Raw genomic sequence first — 21,005 nt, 5'->3', positions numbered from 1 at the left:
AGTTGTTAATATTAGGGGGAAATGACAGGGGCCAGAGCCCTTATCAACTTATTCACATCTTCCTCTTCTTCCTGTGTTTCCTAAAACCCTTGGAGAATTCTTCAAAGGTAGGAGTGCATAGCAGGATGTTCCAGAGATGGTGAGAACAGCACTTAAACTTTTAGTTCATCTGAGCATTACCTTTGCCATCTCTTTTTCTCTTTATTTATACACAAACCCTAGGATTTATTGCTCTCTCATTGGAATGTTCTTGTCCCAGTTCCTTATCACACATAAATCCCTCGGACAGATGGCTCTGCCTCAATGGCAGCAGGCTTTATCAGATTTAATATTTGTTCCCTGCAGCTCAAATACAATCAGCAAATTTCCGACATAGAAACGAGAGTTGAAAGTAAATACACTCTCCAGCATCTGCAGAAAAGAGCGCTCAATGATGTGGTTGCCTGGGATATGGCTTGATTCTCATTCGGGCTTCTGAGTCCAGAAAATGGGGGAAAGGGGTCATTTACTGCGCTTATTTGGTTCATCTCCCTGCTTCCCAGCAGGTCTAATGCAGAGTCAGGTGCTTTTCTGGTCCTATGAACCTATGAAGAAGGAAGCCCCCTTCTGCTGGGTGGTGAACAGTGACTGGGTGAGGAAGCCCCGCCTGAATCCATCCTACTGCACAACTGGACACCCATTGTTTATTCCTTATCAGGGGCTGCTCTGTCCTCTCCCCACTTCCAAGACACACTTGGCACTTGGCATCCACACAGATGGACCTCTCTGACTTCTTTAGTTACTGTTATGACCTGACAGGTCGCTGATGCACCTTCCCCATCACTCCCTAGGGAAAGCTGGGATCCAGGCTGGACTCCGCCCACGATCTAGTTCTCTCCATCCCCCTCTCCTGCCCAACCCCCCACTCCCAATCTGTCACCTTGCCGCAGATGCCACTGATCTGGCTGGAGGGTGAGAGAATTGGATTTACGGAGAATTTCTGGTGTCTGAAACCTGCCAGCCCTGCTCGGGGCGGTCAGCTGAGCCAGAAAAAGAAAGAACAGTCTGGGTTGACCTAAGGGCCAAACCTCAACAGCCTAAAAACCTCACTGGGCAAATGTGTAGGCTTGTGAATTGTATGAGTGTGTTCCCGAATGAGCTCTCTTTATAGTTTTATGTGTGTTCTCCTTTGTCCCTCAGAGTACCTTCCCCCCCCCCCGCCCCTTCTCTCTCTATGTGTGTGTGTGTGTGTGTGTGTGTGTGTGTGTAGCATGTGTTTTCATCCCTGTTTGGGGAGCTATACTTTGGGCTATCACTATGGATATCTTTTTTTTAATAATTTTTAGTTGTCAATGGACTTTTATTTTATTTATTTATATGTGGGGCTGAGAATCGAACCCAGTGCCTCGCACATGATAGGCAGGCGCTCTGCCACTGAGCCACCGCTCCAGCCCCCACTATGGGTATCTTAAAGGACTTAAATGCATTGGTGTTGCTGTGACTTTGGGGTGTCTGTGTAAACTGGCCTCTTTGCTGCTCTGGTTTGGAGTGCCCACCTTCACTCCATTGGCTCCTCCTCAGCCACCAAGACTCCGTTCAATGCCATCTCCTCTAGGAAGCCTTCTGATTGAATTAGAATTTCCCCCTCCGTGCTTCTATCATACCCTGTGCTCCCACATCAAAGCACCCCTTGTCTCTTTCCAGCTTGACCCTGAATCTCCCAAGAGTTCAGACAGGAACTGCATTGAATGATCTCTATGTGCCTAGCACCCAGCTTCCTGCTTGACCTTCAGGAGACACTGGGAAAATCAATTCTGCAATGAATAATAAATCCTCGCAGTAAACTCTCTGAAGTATACCCTTTTTTAACGTTTATTTTATTTATTGTTTTATGTGGTGCTGAGGATCAAACCCAGGGCCCCAAATGTGCTAGGTGAATGCTCTACCACTGAGCCACTACCCCAGCCCCTGAAGTATACCCTTGATGGGCTTATTTTATAGGTGAGGATACAGACTCAGAGAGGTCAAGAATTTACCTAAGGACACAATGGCTAATGTATGATGAGCTGGGATTCAAACTAAGATATGGATGACCTCCAGGTCCAGGCTCTTGACGACAATGTCAGATATTCTGTAGGCAATCAAAGATAGTTTTGGGTTTTTTCCCCAGGGCTTCCCAGATGAAAACTCACCTTTTGACCTCTGCCAAAATAGAAAGCAAGAACCCGAGTGACCATCTTTAAGCTCCAGAACACACAGAAGGGGGACAATTCCAATCATACCTCTGTCCAAGAGGACAACAGGGTCAGAACCATAGAGGCAGGAGTCCTGAATTCTGGTTCCACCTCTGCAACTAATCCTCATTATGCTCTTCAGCAGTCACTTACATTCTGTAGGTCTCAACTGCCAAATGGGGACGTGTGCAACAACTTCTGTAGAAAGTCCATGGGGCATAAAGATCAGAAGCATTGGTTAATTTTAAAAAGTATTTATTTTCCAGGGAAAAGCCCTGGAAACAAACATAGCTTCTTCCCTGAGAGCATGTGAAAATGCAAAACTAGGACATACGAGCTTCCAGAGCTTTTATCTGCCACGAATGTCAAGCTGTGGTCCTTGGTCTTTTCTCTCCAGCTGTGGGACCTTCAGGGTGCTGGCCAGTGTCCTCACACCCATTGTCCTAGGGCCCTCTTCCCACTAGACTTCCCCTGGGCAGCACCCCAACCTCTTGGCCAGCCTGTTTCCTACTTAACCAAAACCTAGCTATTCCAGGTTCCATCCCTTTGAAACTGTCTCTTTTTTGAATTAAAAAATATTTATTAGAGCATTATAATTATACGTAGTATTTGGGATCATTTTGACAAAATCACATGTGCAAAGAATTTGATTTCCATCCCCATGCCCCACTTTCTTCCCCTCCTCCCTCCCCATATTCTCCCTTCCCTTCTCTTCTAAACTTCCTTTCTTCTACATATACATAAAGGTGAAATTCCCTTTGGTACTTTTATATATGAATATAACATATTTTATTAAATTTATTCCATTTTCTTCCCCTTTTCCTTTCCTTCCTCCCTCCCTCTCATTCTCCTTCTACCCCATTAATCTTCCCTGTATCTTTATGGTATCCAATCCCTTCCTCTACTGCCCTCTTTCCCTTATTTTTTTCTGGCTTCCGCATCTGAGAGAAAACATTCAACCCTAATTTTCTGAGTCTTTCTTATTTCACTTAGCATGATGTTCTCCATTTCCATCCATTTACCAGCAAATGCTCTTATTTCATTTTTCTTATGGCTGAGAAACACTCCATTGTGTATGTATACCACATTCTCTTGATCCTTTCATCTACTGACAGGCATCTAGATTGATTCCATAGTTTGGCTATTGTGAAGTGAGCTGCTCTAAACATTGAAGTGGCTTAATTACTATTGTAAGCTGATTTTAATTCTTCAGGATAAAACCGAGGTGTGGGATAGCTGGGTCATATGGTGGTTCCATTCCTAGTGTTTTGAGGAGTCTCCGCACTGCAGTCCCACCGACAATGTAAGCATGGACCTTCTTCCCCACATCCTCACCAGCAGTTATTACTCCTCATGTTCTTAATAATTGCCATTCCAGCTCGAGTGAGAACTCAGTGTTGAAAATGTCTCCTTCAAGAGACAATGAAGACAATGTCAGATATTCTGTGGGCAATCAAAGATAGTTTTAGGGTTTTTCCCAGGGCTTCCCAGATGGAAAACTCACCTTTTGACCCCTGTAAAAATAGAAAGCAAGAACCCAAGTGACCATCTTTAAGCTGCAGAGCATACAGACGGGGACAATTCCAGTCATACCTCTGTATGATCATGACCTAATGATTTACACCTGCAGCAGGATTTTCATTTTTTTTCCTTCTAAATGGGTCACAAAATTCTTGACCCATAGAAATTTGTTGCTGTTGGTTTTTTTTGTGTGTGTGTGGGAGAGGCCTAAGGTGTGTTTTAGGGGAGAGAAGAACCAAGATTTTGCCTTTAGAGCCGCCATAGAGAATTTGTTGCTTTTTAAAAGTGTACAAATATTGAGGACCACTCTCAATCTAGCCATCACGTGTGCTCAGCTGACCTCTCCTGCCCTCACTCTTCAGCCTGTGAGTCTCTTCGTTGCTGTGACACAGCACATATGGTGTTCCATGCTGTTCAAGAGCTCTCCTGCTGATGGGTAGTCTTGGGTGCACTGTGTTTCCGTGAGTATCATAATGTCCCCAACCATTCCCAAAGGCTAGACATTTGTGTGGGGCTTGCATCTCCTCTTACCCTAATTTAGAGACAAACAACTATTTCCTTATGTTAAATTATTTCCCTTGGGATGATGCCCACGAAGTGTTTTGTTGTTTTAAAATAATGGATTCTACTGTCCAGAGCTGGGTCTCTGTAAAGGCTTGGTGGAACAGAAAATTCCCAGGGCATGTTAAATAGGCCTGGGTGTCCTGAGCCAGGCACCTGTCAGGGATTGACTCAGGGTAAATGGGCTGGATGAAGCTTAGGTGGTGGGTCTCTGCTAATGTCTTGAGATCACACCGATACATATCCATATGTTGTCTCCTGACCCGCATGTGGCCTGGGCACAGCCATTTAACCATGCTGAGAGACTCCATTTCCTCATGTGCAAAATGGGGCCAGTGATGGTAGTGATGGTACCTTTCTAATGAAGCATTGTGAGAATGAAGTTCTATACCTGACTCTGTCGCCTGCCCCTTCTTCCTTTGTAAAATCGAGTCTCTCCCCTGTGGCCTAATTTTAAGGTCCCTCTTGCTGCCACCAACCCATCTTTGCCATTCTACCTTCTACCTCCTGCCTCTGTCTTTCCCTCTGGTTCATAAGTAAATAGGACAGAGATCCCAGGGGTCCATCCATGGTAGGGCCTTTGTCTGGAGTCTTGCACATATCCCTCAGTGGTCTCCCTGTGTCTTTTTCCTGTTCCCTCAATAGAGAGAGACCCCATCCCTCCAAGCTAAGAGGTACATCTATAAGCAAAACCAGACAGTTTCAGGGAGCAATGAGAGCTGGTTTGGAGTGCCCCTCTTAAACCAAGAGTGGGGTCTTTCTGCCATCAGGAAGCTCTATAGCCAAGATCCAGGAATGTCTGGATCCAGGAATTTCTCCACTGAGAGCCCTGCCCCACTCAGCTTGATCCTGGCTGGGGACATGCCCTTGTGCTCCTTCTCATCACTTTATTCTTTTCTTTTTTACCCTGCAGCAGCTCCCACACCCTTCCAAATAGCATGCAAAGTTCAGGGCAGAGTCTCAGGAAGGGGACAGTTCTGTCTTTGTGGAAATATTTATGTGCATCTGCTGGAGAGGGATGAACTTATCAAGATCAAAGTTTTCCTGGGAGCTAGTGATGCTGAATTTGGAAACAGACACATTGTTGTTCTGTGGTGTCTTTAGCAACAAAGGCAAAATGTTTTCCTTCACTGGGTATTATCTGAAATCTTGCTAGAAGTGCAGAGAAAGAACCTCCATTTGAAAGGAGGGGTCCTGGGAACCCACAGCTGGGCCCGCGGGGGCTTAGATCTGAAATCTTTTTAGTCTATTGTAAGTGCTGAGTTCCCATCTTTCCCCCGGGAGCATCACAGTGCCAGGTTTCCCACTGGTCTTTTCTGCCCAGAAGTTACCGCACAACAGGCTGTTGGTAAGTAGGGGACAAGGCAGATGCTGATTGCATTTCTGCAGCGGAGAACACATCATGGGATTTGCTCTAACAGTTCTGGATTTGGCTTCTCTGTGATTTGCTCTATTTATTCTTGTTCCATTCAGAGTCATCTCTCCTGGGCCACAATGCCGAGAGTCATATTTATGGGTCTGAGATTAGAAGTAGACCTCATTCCCTTCCCCCAAGTGGAAGATGAGGAGGGTACAAGCTGCCCTCCCTGTAGTTAGAAGAACGTATAGTTGGACTTACCAGTCGGATTTTTCGCTCATAAACAATTGCACAAGGCTTTGTAAGCAAGGGGTCTTTTACTAATCACGACCATGAGGGCGCAGGGATACATACTGATGTTGTCATTTTGCTGGCAATGGCACTACCTCTGAACATTCTTTTCCAACAGATACAATTCCTTGGAGTTTATTTTGTCTCATCCCAAGAGTTCCTTGCTAATGCCTACGTCTTAGCCGTGCTTCTGTTCCTTGCCCTCCTACTGCAAAGGACGTTTCTACAAGCATCCTACTATGTGGCCATTGAAACTGGAATTAACTTGAGGGGAGCAATACAGGTACTTGGATGATGATTTTTTTTTCACTTCACAATAAGAACTGCATTGTTTGCTCAAGAAAAACTCTGCTGTGAATTTATATCTGTTGCCTTTCATTAGTGTTTGGAAATAATGATTAGGAAAGCAGTGTGGGATAATGAAAAGTGGGACCTGGGCCATGTAGTAAGTACTTCTGGCTCTGGTTCTGCCTTGGACTAGACCTGGGATGTCCACTGCTCAGCCCTTGGGCCTCTGTACCCTTGAACGTGGCAGACATTACCCATCAGTCAATCATGGCATTCTTGCTGAGTGCAGACGCAACCTCAGAATCATTCTCTGGGTGCTGTTCCAGAGTTCTGCTACCAAATAATCTTCTTTGGGTGCAAAAAGAGATATGTGTTAGACATGGAAGATCTACCTAGCCTCCACTAAGATCTATTTGAGCTCTTAAATCTGGGGTCACTAATGAGAGAGACTTGTCGGTCTGATGTGTCACTTAGGTGTAAACTCTTGGTCCTGCCTTCTGTGGATTCCCTCTCAGAGTTCCTGGGAAGGATCATTAAAGCCAGGGAGGATTCAAGGCCCTTTTGAAGATGGTGGTGATAAGGGTACTTCAGGCCACAGTGTTTCCATTAGAATTCTGATTCAGTGATTGGAAAGAGAACCCTCTAGGAGAGTAGTTTAAAGAGGACAGGAGTTTGTTAATTTTTCACATTTAGTCAGAACGGATACAGCAGCTACACAATCATCTGAGACCATGTGTGCTGCTTGCTCCCTTTGTGCAATGGGGAGAGTGGACAGCCAAATGATTCTCCATACACAGTGATTCCATGAAGTTGTAGTAAAATCCCAAAGCCACCTAATCCTTCAAAAATGTCCTTCAGAATCAGTAACATTGACTGGTCCTGTGAGAGCTAGGATCAGAGGCTCTGTTGAAAAGGGACTGAGAGAAAGGTACATTCTGGGCTGGAGAGAGTATCAGGGACTGAACCCTGGCTATCTTGGTGTCGGTGTATAGTACAAAACCTGAACAGCTATACAGGAAGCACTGCCCACCTCCACTGGATTTTCATGGAGAAAACAGAGTATTTCCTTAGGATATCACCATATAAGAATGGTGGAAAGTGCCCAGGAAAATCTAAAACCTTCTGAGATCTGGGGACTTCAAAGCTAAGAATAATCAAACTGTTGCTCAGTTTAGAAAATCTCTCCAAAAATCCCAGCCTCTGCTCAGACCCCTCCAGTGACAGACAGACTTGTACAACTGCAACCAATTTTGTGGTTGGATAGTTTTGTGATTAAATCTATTTTCTGTTTGTATGTCATAAATCACACCAGCCCAGAATTTTCCAATTACACTAAAAGAGCCAAAAGTGGCTTCTTAATGTATTAGCATGTAATTGTTTTTATCAAACCGAATCTTTTGCATTAATAAGAGAGACTGATCCGTATGCCGCAAAAAAAGAAAATACTGGCATTTATCATGGAAACTAATTAGAAAATAGAAAACCTTCTTCCCCTCAGAGATTTCCAGAAAATTATTTACAGAGAATTTACACTCATAGATGAGAGTCTGTTTCTTCATGAGTTTGAGGATAACCATGTTTTTTCTTTTTGCATGAAAAGTTATTATGTGAAATCCTGAATTATATATAATTTTTAAAAATATATACTGGCTCTCAGTTGGTGTGCAATTTTATGTGTCCCAGCCTTTACTTAATAGTGCTTTACTTGACAGTTGACTCTGTGTGCCCACTTCATTGAAAGTAGGTGATTATCCTTTAAGACCCTATCTCACATAACATAGGAAGTACATAGATTTGTCCAAAAAATATCATTGTCCTTATTTTAAACCTTACCCATGAAGCCTATCAATTCCCAAACCACATAAAGTAGCTCTCTCCTTTAAGAAAACATGACCCTCCACCCCCAAAAATCCTGAGTTTATAAAAAGATAAATTAAAGACTAGGAGTCCACTTTACAGCAGGATGCACAATAGAATTGCATTAGAGAGGAGGCATCCCTAGGACACTTAAGACGGAAATGACTTTTTCCTTGTTCAAGAGCACATAGCCTGAAAATTGCAATCTTTCTGGGAGGCACACTCACTCAGCACATAAAGCTGTTAGACGCAGAGCTCAAGGGAAACCTTTACCACGGCTCTTCCCTGACAGCCCCATGCAGGTCCTGAAGTGGCTGGAGTGCAGGATGGTACCGGGAGTGACTAGCTAGCATTCGTGGTCATATCTCGCATCCGCTCTTCCAAGACTGAATCCTGGTTTGTTTCAAGACTCAACCGATGACTGACTTGATCCCAGAGTGTGTTGCTGCCCCAGGGTGGACAAGGCCACATTGTAGCAGGCAGCTCCCCACTTCATCATTTTTATGGCTTTGAAATGTGTTCTCCACTGGCCCCTGGTAAATCAAGAGTACAGCTGGACACAAAGATCTGCTTTTAAGATTTAAGAGCCAATTAAGTCCTGTAGCTCAAGGGAGAGACCTTGCTTGCTGGAAAGGAGCTCCCGGCATCCTCATTTCATTGCTCCTTCCCTGAGTGACTTGATCTGTAACTAAGCCCTTTCCCTCTCTGAGCCTTTAGTTGCCTTGTTTGTAAAACTAGAATGGGAACACGGGCCCCTTACAGAACTGCTCTAAGGCTGCATGGGGAACCCTGGCACATTCCAGAACCATGGCATTTGGGCTGGTGAACAGAATGGTGATGGTGATGAATGTGAAATACTCTGCTCTTGCTTCTAGACCAAGATTTATAATAAAATTATGCACCTGTCCACCTCCAACCTGTCCATGGGGGAAATGACTGCTGGGCAGATCTGCAACCTGGTGGCCATCGACACCAACCAACTCATGTGGTTTTTCTTCTTGTGCCCAAATCTCTGGGCTATGCCAGTACAGGTACTGAATGTGTGCTTGGGGGTTGGGGGTGGCAGCAGGACATAAAACCATGATCTGCTGGCATGTGTCCAGTTTCTAGGCACTCACCATTTTCCATTCTGTTTACCTGTATCTATTACCCCTTAGGGTCCCCATGAGGTGTACCCCCTGGGTCCCTTTAGTATCTCAAACATTGCAAGTGTCTAACCATCTCTTAATAATCAGAGATGGCTGTGTCATTAAGACTTTGAAACTACAGCCAACTTTAAATAAACTGTATAATAATCACATGTGGAACATTTCTACAGACACTAAAAGTTATGTTATAACAAAGTGCTTAATTACACTACAAAATTATCCTGATGTATCTTTATTTATTTAGGTACTGGAGATTGAACCCAAAGGTGCTTTACCACTGAGCTACATTTCCAGCACTTTTTACTTTCTATTTTAGGACAGGGTATTGCTAAATTTCTGAGGCTCAAATTTTCAATCCTCCTGCCTCAACCTCCCAAGTCACTAGGATTATGATGTATTTAAACAAAAAAGAAAAAGAAGTTACAAAATAGTATGTGCAGTAGGCTTCCTACTAAACTGAATATGCATATATATACAATATATATACTGCACAAAGTCAATATATATACATTGCACAAAGTCAATCAGAAGAAGGAAGTGGAAGTCCCCAAGATAGGATTGCAAGTGATTTTTGTTTTCTTTATTTGTTTCTAAGCTCTTCAATAAGTGCATATTTTTTTTTGGAAATTAAAAATGTGATATGTTTTGAAACTGGACAATTTCCAGCACTGGCCCAGGAGCAGACACATCCTTCCTGGATGTTAGTAGGAGAATCCTCCTTACTTGATCCTGGCCTCTTACACACTCTTATCTCTGGAGTTGTTCCTCCATGGAATCTGATATCTGTCATGGGAATGAATTTTCACTTTGCTGCTCAGACCAGAAACTTAAATCCCAGACCCATTTCCAGAGAGGATTCAGGGTCCACAGGATTGGCCTAGTGTAGAAGGTGTGTGGACTTGGATGAGACAGGCTCTGAAAATACTTAGCCTCTCTGAGCCTTGGTTTTCCCATGTGTGAAAGGGGAACAATTCCTACTCTCTGTAGTTGCAATGATGATTCAGTTAGATAATGTAGGTAAACACCAAGCAGAGTACCCAGCAGTGGTCACTTGAAACACCAGATGCCTTGACATCTAAGTATTTTCTGAGAGTGAGGCTTTATCAGAATCCATTGGTTCTTGGAATACAGATTGTATAAACCTTAATCTTAAGTGGGGTGTATTGGTCCTCCTTGCCTGTAAAACGTAGAATTAAAATATATTAAAGGAAAATAGAAGCAGCAACTCACACAGGGAGACAGCTAGAGAAGACACAACGTAGGGCAGGAGGAACAGCTGTCTATGCAGTCACCATTACTACATATGCATGCCCAGATTGCCCTGCTCCCCTCTGCCAAGAAGGAGCAATGACTGCAAAAGCACGAAAGGGCCTGGAGAGCTCGTCTAATGCAGTCACCAGCTTTTTACCCACAAGTTCTTTCTGTTGTGTCCCCTTGAACAACCTGTTTTATAAAATTTCATCCACTGAACCTGTTACGTTGCTGTTACTAGTATGCATGGTGTTTATTGCATGTACATCATTGCTCAGAGTACTAGCTGGTGACTGTGCTGGCCCTGTCCCAGGCCCTCTCGTTTGTGTAATTGAAACCTTACATACAAGAGAGGGAGCAGAGACTTTTATCTGCACTACTTAATTACTTTGCATATTTATCATGAAGTAGCATGTGATTTCTGATTTGTTGTTGTTTGAGGTGGCTTTTGCTCTGTTGCCCAGGCTGGCCCCAAGCTCCTAAACTTCCTCAGCCTCTCAAGTACAGGCATATACCACTACACTTGGTTGATTTTTCATTTTTAATTAATCAACACTATAACTTTTGCCACTTAAAGATTTGGCCAGCACACAGGAGTTACTGTTGAATGTTGAGAGCTGGAGAGGTAGCTCAGTGGTAGAGTGCCTGCCTAGCGTGTGCAGGGCCCTGGATTCGACCCCCAGCACCACCCTTCAAAAAAGAGTTGATATCATCTCAGCCCCAAGGCAAGGAAACAGCCTGGCCAGGATTCTCTGGGCAACCTGGTTGCCACAGAGCACAAGAGGCTTTTTATAATATTGCAGTTAGCTCCTTTTCCCCTTCCCTGTGTGAGTCCCAAGGGCTCTCCTAGTGCATAATCTATTTTTTTTTTTTTGGTAACACACTTTTTAAAAAATTAACAGCTTTGTTGAGATACAATTCACCTACTTAAAATGATACAATTCAGTGGATTTTTGTATAATCACAGAGTTGTGCAACCATCACAAATTTAGAACATTTTCATACCCCAAAAAGAAACCTGTTCCCATTGGCAGTCTACTCATCCCAGCCCCCAGTTCTAGGCAACCACTCTTCTACATATACTTTTCAAATTCTATTTCTCGGAAAGAAAAAAATTTTATTCACACATGTGCATGCAATTTTAGGGGCTGTCCCCTGACATGCATCAAGGTTAAGGAACTCAGCCATGGTAGAAACCTGTTTCCTCATTCCATATGTATCTGAAGCCCAGAGAGGGCAAGGGTCCAAGGCCACATAGGGAATTAATAACAGCACATTACCAACATATCTCCTTTCTATGGTTCCCTTGTGACAGAGCTCCCATGAAACTTTTATATTTTAAAGAAAGGTTATCCACCTTGTATCGATCTCCCACTTCATGCAAGGTACTATTTTAGGTGCCTATTGTAGAGGTTCATTTAATCTTCATGACAGTCCAGTGAAGTAGGCATTATAATCACCATTTTAAAGATAAAGACTTTCTGAGACTCAGAGAGGTTAGGTAATTTGCCCAAGATTACACAACTGATAAGTGGTGGGGTTGCACTATAACTCAGGGCCCCAAACCCCAGGGACTGTGATCTCCCCACTACAGTAGATACTTTATAACCTGTGAATAGGAGACAGAATAGCCCTTTAATTCCTAATACTTGCTTTGCACACCTAGAATTAGTGATTTCTTTTATTATCTCCCAAGAGGGCCATTCCAACCACTGTAGAAGAATGGAATGGACCAAGGAGTCTAGGAAGCACAGGGGAGGAGGGGCATAGAAACATCAGAAGGAGCCTAGGAGCAATAGGTGTAGCCCTAGCTCCTGCCCCAGTCACTTCCAGTCCCTTGGAGGTGGTGTGGGTACAGGCACTGGCCCCCAACAGGTACCTTATTAGTGGCTCAGGGTGCCCTGAGAGGTTTCTCTGTGTCTGGCATAAACCCAGTGGCCAAAGAACAGCCGAACTGCCTACTTATGAAAACAGCTCATGTGGAAAAGGACTGGATGCGGGAGAACTTTCCAGGTGGATGACAGGGTGGGCCTGGCCAGGGTAGGAGGTTCCTCTCCTAACGAGACCCTCTGCCCACCTGTGCCAGCATATAACATTAGTTAATCCCTGGGAGGCAGGTGATGATGAGTCAATTCAGAACCTCTCAGACACCTGCTAATGCAGGAGGCTTTCTGTGATTAATGGAAATTGCAGAACTGCCACCTACTCCAACCTTAGGGTGGTGCAGGGAGCTCAATGCTAGTCTGGTGCAGGGCTCAGGGACTGCAGGGCCAACCCAGGTGACTTTTTATCCTTCTTCTTTCTTTCCAACTAAGGAAGCTAGCACATCTGTTCTAAAGTATGCCCTGTATCTATAAACGAAGTGCCTGCTTTTAATGGCGACCTGGGAAACTGTCATCTTGGTGCTTTGGGGACTGGTGAGAATGATTTACCCTTTTCATAAATATTCACAAGCAGGCAGTCATTTACATAAATCTAGAAACAATGAATTCTCTTATCAAAGAATACCTGCCAGCTTCACTAAAAATTTAAAGAGACCAAAAGCATGAGAGTGAAAAACAGTCCCTTGCACCAAGGGCTGGTTTTGTCTGCATCATGGATGCTGCAATTTTGTCCCTTTGTTCAGGGATCACCTTTTTCCAATGAGAGTAAAATGTCAGCCTCAGTATCCAGCACACAGAACAAAACATGCTGTCATGCTCCCGGTGCAGTGTCAGCTCCGACCCTTCCATCAGGAAAGTAGGCTTGAGAGTGAGGCAGCCTTGCAGGTAATGCAGTTAGTTACCAGCCCAGAAATGGCTCGTGTGAGAGCCCATCATGTTGATCCTTCCTTCTGAGAGTGCTTTGTCACACATCCTCCCATGCCCCACTCTCTTCCCAAGACCTTTTGGAAACTTGGGCACCAAGGCCTGTCCCACTATAGTGAACTGGGGAGGGGAATTTTGTCCCCTGGCAGGGCAGCCTCCAGGTCAGAGAACTCATCCTGCCACCCTCCCCCAGATCATCGTGGGTGTGATTCTCCTTTACTACATCCTTGGGGTCAGTGCCTTAGTTGGAGCAGCTGTCATCATTCTACTGGCCCCTGTCCAGTACTTTGTGGCCACCAAACTCTCCCAAGCCCAGCGGAGCACACTGGTGAGTATCCAAAGGTCCCCTTCCCCACCCTTCCTCAATGTCTCTTTCCTCCCCTGCCCTCACATCAGCGGGTCCCCTCTTCCACACCCACACTGTCATTGACCTTGGGTAGGACACTTCACTTGTAGGCCTCAGCTTCTGTATCTGTGAAATGGGATTAAAGGAAAGGGCAGGGAGCATCCCTGTAGGAACAGGAGTTGGGTGAAGGATGAGGACATTGACTCAGTGCCTCTCTCTTGGGTGAGGTGGGCATAAAGGCTTCTCCCCTCTGACTCACTGACTCCCTCAGGAATATTCCAACGAGAGACTGAAGCAGACCAACGAAATGCTTCGTGGCATCAAGCTGCTCAAGCTGTACGCCTGGGAGAACATCTTCTGCACACGAGTGGAGATGACCCGCAGGAAGGAGATGACCAGCCTCCGGGCCTTTGCTGTCTACACCTCCATCTCCAGTGAGTCCGCCCAACAGGCCAGCCCTGGGTGCTGCTGCCTACACGCAAGGATAGGCTTGGGTGAGGTGTGATGGTGACAGAAGTGGGAGGGTTTGGGGTCATCCAGCCCAGGGGGATCTCCAACAGACTGTGGTAGCTGAGCCCCCAGAAATCACACAGCTCTCATTCATTTATCCCACAGACATGTACCAAGAGCCCGCTGAGCAGACACCATGTTGACCTTCAGAATACACTAGTGAGAAAGACAGATGAGGCCTCATTCCTCATAGACCTGATATGTTATTGACAGGGAGCAGTAAGCAAATAAATAACAACAGTTTCTGATTCTTCTAAATGTGAGGATTTTTTAGCAAGTCAGACTGAGCTGCCACTGCCCTGGGGAAGCTAAGAGGAAGCTTCCATTCATCTGGGGCCATGAAAAAGAAGAGGCAAGGTATTCTTAGAGTTCAGATGTCCAAGTTTGAGGGACTCACAGGTATAGGGACTAAAGCTATATTAATCAAGTGATTTGAACCCTAATCCAAGAAAAAAAATCAAAACTGATAAACTTGTATATAAAAGCCACTTTACAGAAACTATAGAACTGCTATGGTAATCACTCCTGTTGAATGATGAACTAATAATAAGGAAATAAAAAGCCACAAGAGAAAATGTAGCACTAAGATGGAATCAGCAGGTTCAAAAAATAGAAGAGTTAGTCTCTCAATATTTATAGATGATAGAATAGTCTACAAGACAATAAAATAAATGTATTTAATATAACCAAAGAGCTAAAAGAAGGTATAAAACCAACAAGGCAACATAGAGGGAAAGTATCGGGGGAAAAGAATAGAAAGAACTTCCAGAATTTAAACTTCTCATTATTGAGATGAATTCAGTGAACAATGATCCCCTGGCCAGAATGAGGGCACGTGGAGGTCAGGTGATTGTCTCACAGTTGGTCTCATGGCTCCAAGGACTCACCCCACAGTAGTTACCCTCCAATTGCATAAGTGGAGTGTGGATATTTAGCAACTGGCAGACCTCACTTGGGTTCCCTGACTGCTCCAGTTTAAAAGCCATTATGTGTAAGAAGGGCCCAGTAAAATAACCTGGAGAGGAAAAAAAGAAACAGAAAAGAAAAAACTAATTTAATAGACAGGTTAAATGAATTAACAAACCCGAAGAGAGGATTTGTGAGAAGACAGATCTGTGGGAATCCTGCATAGAATGTGGCAAGAAGAGTAAATGGAAAATGCTTTCTGCACATTGGGCAATCATTTTACAGATGAAACTGAGGCCCAGAGAGGACTGTGTTCCTGAAGTTACTCCTTAGGTTAGCAGCATGAGTCAGACTAGACCCTATGAAGTCTTCTCTTGCTATTTTCCAGAGTGCTAGGGACCTCCATGGGTAAGGGCACGAAAGCGAGTGTATTGCAAGGTGACTCTTAGGTGAAGAGAAACAATCTAGAATAGGCTATAACAGGAGTGGGAATAGAAGAGGAAATGAGGAGAGCTGGTCCATGCTGACCACCTCCCCCAGCTAAAATTGTTTCTTTTGATACAATGGGAAGAGACACACCTGTGGGGATGGCAGAGAGGGCACTAATGGAGGATATGCTGGGAATATCTTCCAGATAAACTCATACAGCAAGCCTTGTGGAGAATGAGATGGTGCTCAGGTCATCTGTGTGCTCCTGGTGTTCATGCTGTCAGGTGACCACCCTCAACACAAGGGTTACTGCAGGCCACAGCTGAACTGAGCACCCCAGGGGCCAGCCAGACCAGGATGTCCTATGCCTTGGGCAGGGCTGTCACTCCAGTCAGCAGTGGCGAGGCCATCCACTAGGCATGGTACAAGCCATGTTTTAGTCAGCTATTTCATCGCTGTGACCAAAAGACCCAACAAAAACAGCAGAGGAGGAAGAGTTTATTTGGGGCTCATGGTTTCAGAGGTCTCAGTCCATGGCTGATGCTATTGCTCTGGGCCTGAGGTGAGGCAGAGCATCACAGCAGAAGAGTGAGGTAGAGGAAGGCAGCTCAGGACATGGCAACAAGGAAGCAGGGAAAGACCGTTCCTCACCAAGGACAAAATATGTATCCCAAAGACATGCCCCTGGTGACCTACCTCCTCTAGCCACACCCTACCTGCGTATAGTTATTCCCAATTCCCAGTTATTCCCAATCAATGAATTAATACATTGGTTAGGTTAAGGCTCTCATAACCCAATAATTTCTTCTATGAATGTTTTGGTATTATCTCACGTGAGCTTTTGGCAGGGGTCATATCATATCTAAACCATAATAGTATATTTACACAGAAAGTCCTGCTAGGACCTGATTTTCTCAGAATGAAGTTGTGGGCATGGCAGGCAGCCCGTGCTTACTAGATTCCTCACCAAGACAGTTCAGGTTCCTCATCCTCATCCTCGACCCTGTGATGCTCAGAGAGGGGCTGAATACTCACTCCATGAGACAAGAGAAATTGGATGGAACATCTGGGAACCCAGGAAAGTCAGTGCCCCCAGGACCAAGTCCATGTCTTCCCTCTCTGTCAGTTCAACTTCTTGTCTCTGGGCTGGTTGGGTTAACAGTACCCTCACCCTTGCATACAGCCCCCTGTGTTAGAGATATCTGATTGACAGTCAGTCTCAGCTGTGAGAACAGCTGCTGGGGTGGGAGTAGGCGTCTCCCAGCAGCTAAGGGGCTTCTCCCAGCAACAACATGGCAGGATGAAGTGAGGCAGGCTCACGACTGCTGACATGGACAATGGGAAAGGAAGCAGCAAGGAACATGGTGGCATTGGGTCCTCAAGATTCTAGGCACAGTGAGTAGCAAAGTAGGAGAATCTCAGGAAATGCAACCTGGGGTAGGTGGCTGCTACTTTGGCTATTCCTACGAGATGTATATTCCTAGGTGTATTTGTGGATTCCAAACTATACATGGGACATGTTTTCCTATGTAAACAACATCCTACAATGCCTAGGTTTCTTGGCTAGCCCATCAAAATAGGTTCTCTTTGTCCCTTTGTGACCCTCAAAAGACAAGCAATGGCTTTGTGACCAGGAAGATGTAAGGAAAGAGACTTCATTTTGTCAAGAGCCAAGATGACTCTGGAAGGGGCAGGGGGCTCTGGAACCAAGCAGGAGCCTTCCCAGGGCTCTGAACCTATCCAGGTGACCTAGAGGTACAAAGAGAACAGCTGGGTTTGCCTCTGAAAGGAATAGAAAAAGAAGAGGCCTCAAGGAGGTATTTTTAAAATTATTATTTTAATTGTACTTATGGGGTACAGTGTAATAATTTTGATAGATGTATACCATGTATACTGGTCAAATCCTGATAATTAGTGTGAACTATAGTCCCCTCACTGGGCACTAGAACTTTAGAATTCAAGTAAAATAAGCCAGACACATAAGGACAAATAGTGATTGCTAGAGGTTGGGAAAGGTGGTGGAGAGGGCGCTGGATAACAATGGAAACACACACTAGCTGGAAGGAATAAGTTCTCATGTCCTTCAGGTAGAGCGCTGAAAGGTGGGTTCTGTTTTCTCAATGTGTCATCCTTCCAGAGATGTGTCTCTTCTCATGAACCAGCCCTGGGAGTGGGAGAGAGATGGGTGGTGTTGGGGTACTGCCCAGTCATGGGCACATGTTTGCAGTGTGTTCTCATTTGCCTCTTCATGGACTTCCTCCTCCTGTTACTGGGATCAAGACACAGGTCATTAGGCTGAGGTAATGGGAATCTCTTATTCTCACCCCTGGCGCCAGTCATGGAGTCCTGGCAACACAGAAGAACCTGGGAGTCATGTTTCCTGATGGGGCCCAAGCCGAGGATGCCTGCTGGGCTTTCAGTCTGGTCATCCAGACTGGCCATGCACTCAAGCCTGCAGGGCAGACAAGATTGCCTCTGATACTCTATCTGATAGTCTCACTGTCAATATCACTGACAGCCCATATGTGGCACCCTGGTGGTGCAGAAGACTGAAAAGCAAAGAGACACAGTTTTCCCAACATCAGAATCCATATTTCTTTTTGAAGGAAAACAGATGTAAGTCACTTGGTGGATGCTAAGCAAGGTGTATATGTGAGCCCCTCCCTGTGCTAAGCACCAGGATGATGCAGGGAACCATAAGATATGCTCTGCATTCTTTTTGGTTTATGCTCTCTGAGAAGTCAGAGGGCACATGCTTAGAACCATGTGACAATAAGTATCAAACTGTGTGGCCAGCTCTGTGCTGGCTGCCTAGCAAGTCTGACGGCACTTAATCCTCATTACGACTTGTGAGGTGTGTGGCTCTACTGTCCCATTGTATAGCAGAAAGGACTGAAGCTCAGCAAGGTGCAATGACTCATGGAGGACCTTAGCCAGTATACTCTGCCAGTATAAATGGCAGAGCACAGAGAAAGAAGCCCAAGTGGCCAAAGAGGTTACACAGAGATTAACATAGAAAAGGCTTGGGCTGCACCTTGAATGGTAGATAGGATTTCAGTGAGTAGAAGACAAAGTGGGAGAAAGCTAAAGGCAGGTGCTGTGGTTAGTCCCTTTAGAAGTCAGCTCAGTCCTCATTTCCTTACAGAAGCAGCAGAACTCTAGGTGCTTCTGGTTTTTGTTGCTGTTTTTGTTTGTTTGTTTGTTTTTTGTTTTTGTTTTTGTTTTTGTTTTGAGAACAGGTTTTGCAGAGGAGACAAAGGCATTTTCATAGGTCCTATCAGTCAACCAACCAATAGGCCTCCAGTTCATTTTGACCTTTTTGCAGCACCAATTCCAGGGCTCTCTCTCTGTGCCAGGCTTTATGGAAGCCCTGGGCATGGAATGAAGTGGATATTGGAAGGAGTGGGCATGGTTCAGGCACTCACAGTCTTGTGGATGGCTGTGTCCATGAACTGCGGCTGTGCATGTGGTCAGAGCCACAGAGTTAGTTCCAAATGCCCCTCTATCTGTGCCCCCCCCTTTTTTGGGGGGTGTTACTTGCCTGACCTGGGTCTTTTGTTTTTTTTCACTTATTTAACAAATATTCATAAGCATCTCCCATGAGCTAGGCCCTGCCTAGGCATTAGGTGAGAACACTTTGGTCCTAGCCCACACATTGCTTACAGTCTACTGGAGAAGCTTAGTGTCATAAGTGACAAGAACAGAAAAGGGTATTCTATCACCCATAAGAGTTACAAGTTGTATCCAATCTAGTCTCAGGGGCAGTGGGTGTCAGGGAAGGCCTATCAGAGGTGGAACCCACTGCTGGTTCCCTCAGGTTGACCATGAGTCAGCCAAGTGAGCAGGTACAAAGGCCTCCAGAGAGATGATGGTGTGTCCCATACTCCTGCAGAACTTGGTGAAGAAAGACAACAAGACTAGCTCCTGCAGGACCATCTGTGTTGTGCTTCAGGAGGGAGCCATGGAAGGCATTTAAGTGAAAGATGTGTTTGCCATCTCTTTTAGCATTCTGTGCTCAGAAGTCTGAATCACAGTCAGTCAATGTGACTGGCCTCATACTGCATCCTGAAAAACAAAGAAACCCCAAAACACAGCTCAGCCACTCATGAGGATTGGGGGCCAGCAAGATGGTGGCACCTAGCATAGCCCCTCTCCCCAACCCAGAGCCTGCCTGTTATTTACAAATCTTGCTTACCCTCTGTCCCCCTCAGTGGTCAGATCAGCTAGCATAGGGGGACAAGGTGACCTTGAAACCTCGTCCCCTTCCTTCTTCCAGCTCTTCTGAAATTCTTCAACATCTGCCCTTCCTTATGCCAGTTGATGCAGCCACAGTGAGTTGTCCTGGCCTGGTTTGGCAGGGAGGGTGGCTGAGGAGGAGTCAGGGAGGCTCATCAATTTAGGAGTCACAAATCAGTCTGACTGAGTGGCCTCCTGATGCGCTCCCACAGTTTCCAGCAATAGAAATACTATTTACCTGCTTTCCCTCCCCCTCTGTTTACTTCTCTGACAATTGGACAGAAAGGGAAATAGCCCTGTTACTTCAAAATACATTTCCCCTCCTGGAGGTGCAACTTGCAATTAGATCCAGGCTGCAAGGCAGCAGGCCCCTCCACCATCCCTCTGCAGGGGACCAAGATGAAGTTAACCAGAGGCACAAATGGCTGGCTGTGCCTCCCTGATACATGGCTTCTGAAATATTTCTTGATGCTTAGGAAGTGAAAAGCTCCTGGTATTGCAGTGCTGGCTGGCACCCACAAGGCCAAACAGCATTCCATGGACAAAGCCAGGGGAGTGGGAATGGTGACTGAGCCCTGCTTTTGAATTTGGTAGATTTATTATTTTATTTAGGATGGGGAGTAGGAAAAACTGACACATTTGCTCACTTTGGTACCTCCAAATCCCAGCCCAAAGCCTGAAATAAGTGAGAACCTCAAAAAATAATTTTTGAATGAATAAGACTTAGAGAATAATTTTTAAAATACCCATATCTCTGCACCATCACAGAAGACCTTTTTGCTTGATAGCACCTTCAGGCCTGCCCACATGTAATCTAACCCTCCATAACAACATCACACTCTCGTCTTCCTGTCATCTTCTATTTCACTTAACATAACTTAACAAGTATGTCTTGCTACCTATCACTCAAGATTTGAATCCTGTTATGTTCTTCATCTTTTGTGTTTTGTTTTTGTTTTTTTTCTGAATCAAATCAAGGTGAGTCACCCCACTCTGTGCCACAGTAGGGGAGAAATCTATCATTGGTTATGTTTCCCATCCCTCCCTCCACTTTAGAATCTTGCAGAGCTTTATGTAGTTCAGGAAAATGGGAGCAAGGCCTCAGGTCTTCAACCCCATGACAGGGGGGTGGATGCCCAGCAACCCATGCCCAAACCCCAGTTGTCTGCTGTGCTCAGAGAGTAGCCAGGGCCCACAGCAGCCCCAGGTCTCCCAGTTCCCAGCACTGGCATCTCCAGAGCTGGTCACATCCACCCCAGGGGCCATGAATGGTCTTCAGAGAGG

At 45.2% G+C, this 21,005-nt stretch overlaps 1 protein-coding gene across 2 annotated transcripts in view; it reads left to right on the top strand.

The window, feature by feature from the left end:
• Positions 1-21,005, top strand: part of ABCC8 (ATP binding cassette subfamily C member 8) — a 76,053-nt gene that overhangs the window by 15,194 nt on the left and 39,854 nt on the right. For both annotated transcript variants that reach the window (XM_081281271.1, XM_081281270.1), the window contains exons 7-10: positions 6,062-6,226; positions 8,964-9,119; positions 13,488-13,622; positions 13,912-14,074. In XM_081281271.1, coding sequence (XP_081137397.1) covers positions 6,062-6,226; positions 8,964-9,119; positions 13,488-13,622; positions 13,912-14,074 — 619 coding nt within the window. The remainder of the gene's footprint in view (positions 1-6,061; positions 6,227-8,963; positions 9,120-13,487; positions 13,623-13,911; positions 14,075-21,005) is intronic.

The sequence above is a fragment of the Spermophilus citellus genome (assembly GCF_964194105.1).
Source record: "Spermophilus citellus genome assembly, chromosome: 2".
Lineage (NCBI taxonomy): Eukaryota > Metazoa > Chordata > Mammalia > Rodentia > Sciuridae > Spermophilus > Spermophilus citellus.
The sequence above is the reverse complement of the archived record's forward strand: the minus strand, read 5'-3'. Positions and strand labels throughout refer to the sequence as shown.